The following is a 2,203-nucleotide window of genomic DNA, read 5'->3' as shown; positions in this document are numbered from 1 at the left end:
TTGCATTAAATACCACATTAGCAAATTTTTTTTTCTATTTTTTTTAAAAAAATGGTATTTTTTAATGCTGTGTTATGATAGACGTGCGTGATTTTTTTAAAAAATGGTATTTTTTAATGCTGTGTTATGATAGACGTGCGTGATTTTTTAAAAAAATGGTATTTTTTAATGCTGTGTTATGATAGACGTGCGTGATTTTTTAAAAAAATGGTATTTTTTAATGCTGTGTTATGATAGACGTGCGTGATTTTTTAAAAAAATGGTATTTTTTAATGCTGTGTTATGATAGACGTGCGTGATTTTTTAAAAAAATGGTATTTTTTAATGCTGTGTTATGATAGACGTGCGTGATTTAAGTATTTAGAAAAAAAAATATTGAAGATTTAAACTTTTATAAAAGCTGGAAAAATGTTTTTAAAAGAGTACCCTAAAAACAATACATAAGTTTAGTTTTAATTATTATTATTATTATTATTATTATTATTATTATTATTATTATTATTATTATTATTATTATTATTATTATTATTATTATTATTATTATTATTATTATTATTATTATTATTATTATTATTATTATTATTATTATTATTATTATTATTATTATTATTATTATTATTATTATTATTATTATTATTATTATTATTATTATTATTATTATTACTATTATTATTACTATTCTTCTTATTATTATCCTTAAAGCAATTGCGGGGCTTACTTGATGTCATGAACTGTTATTTCCTGGAGGCTGAATTTTTTCCAAACAGATATTAAACAAAACACCTTTTTATTTACTTTATTGATTTTATAAGTGCTAAATGGAAAACTTTGAGGGGCGAACTAGAAAGGGACTTTCTTCAGCGACGTTACCAACATTCCAAATAATTACTGACTTCAGGAAATTTTTATGTAATAAATTTTTATGTAATAAATTTTGAAGTAAGAGTGGATTGGGAAAGAGAACTACAATAAAGTAGAGAAGGGTAGAAAAAAACTGGGAAAGATGTTAAGGTTTAAAAAATGTTATATTTTTAAACATAGTTTTTGCCTATATATGGTTGGCTACTTGAATGTTTTTCGGAAAATTAAGGACACGCTAACCTTCCCTTCAAGCAATATATACAAAGAGTTAAGTATGATAATATTGATATGAAAAAATACCAGCGATTGTTAGCTATTCTCCATTCTACGACATGAATGAGGAAAAGTTAAATATAAACAAAAAATAATTTTTTGTTCAATCAACAAGTTATGATGGTTGTCGGGAAAACTTTACTTTTTGTTTTGCGCAAAAACAGGAGCGCAAGTATTTTAGAGCGAACGTCGGATAAAGAGAAACCAAATAACAAACCATTTACAAAACTTTTGCTAACAACTAAAGTCACGGCCCATAACTTAATCGCATTAAACAAAGAATCAACCGTGTCTCTGGAAAACATAATTATCATCCCAATGATACCAAGCGGCGCGTAAGAAATAATCAAAGCTATTAACATTGATAGAGTAACTTGCGATAAACGCTTTTCTTTGTAACTAAACTGCATCCGAACCGAAGAATTCAACTTAGGTGCAGATTTTTTTAGTTTTTTAACGATAAAATAAACTTTGGTGTGTATAAAACTGCCCCAGACAATATTGATCATCAGTGTGAAAGTTGCTACGATAAAAATCACACGTAAATTTTTGATGAAAAATGTTAATGCTGTTAAAGTTGGCATTACGCTCCAAGTAATTAAAAGCACAATTAGGTAAGTTTTTTTATTGTTGTAAATACGAGCGTGATACCAAAAAGGCTTATTGATTGATAAATAACGATCGAAAGTTAACAAAAAGACATTCAAAAAGCTAGTACCGCCAGTTATTAATAAAATCGCTCCCATCGGCTGAAGTAAAGAACAGACTTCGTAGTTGAAAACAGATAGGATTAAAGCAGTATTCCACCCAAATAAAATCGAAATACTGAACAAAATATCAGTTAATGCGCCGTTTGCTAGCAACAAGTTGGTTGAAGTTTGAAGGGGTTTGTTCCTGTGTAAAACAATCACAATAAGAAAGTTAAGAACGATTGATAATAATGAAACCATTGAGTTTGCTGCCACATTTGTCACTACATTGATATAGTAATAGCCTTTCGAATGCATGAAAAATGTCATACTGCTGCATGTTATCTTAATCGTTCTGTTAAGAGACATTTTTTACACTG

At 27.5% G+C, this 2,203-nt stretch overlaps 1 protein-coding gene across 1 annotated transcript; it reads right to left on the bottom strand.

The window, feature by feature from the left end:
- Window positions 1-1,159: 1,159 nt before the first annotated feature.
- On the bottom strand, window positions 1,160-2,203 carry LOC149880984 (uncharacterized). Its single transcript, XM_090068156.1, has one exon. It carries the CDS (start codon window positions 2,190-2,192, stop codon window positions 1,242-1,244), a length of 951 nt encoding a protein of 316 aa, XP_089924282.1. The 5' UTR covers window positions 2,193-2,203; the 3' UTR covers window positions 1,160-1,241.

The sequence above is a fragment of the Hydra viridissima genome, unplaced genomic scaffold (genome assembly GCF_058129835.1).
Source record: "Hydra viridissima isolate aposymbiotic clone 2 unplaced genomic scaffold, HvirCarnegie_v1 scaffold_12, whole genome shotgun sequence".
Classification (NCBI taxonomy): domain Eukaryota; kingdom Metazoa; phylum Cnidaria; class Hydrozoa; order Anthoathecata; family Hydridae; genus Hydra; species Hydra viridissima.
Note: the sequence above shows the minus strand (reverse complement) of the source record. Positions and strands in the feature narration are given on the sequence as shown.

Coding starts and splice junctions, on each gene's coding strand:
- LOC149880984 (XM_090068156.1), bottom strand. CDS start 2,192: ATGTCTCTTAACAGAACGATTAAGATAACATGCAGCAGTATGACATTT.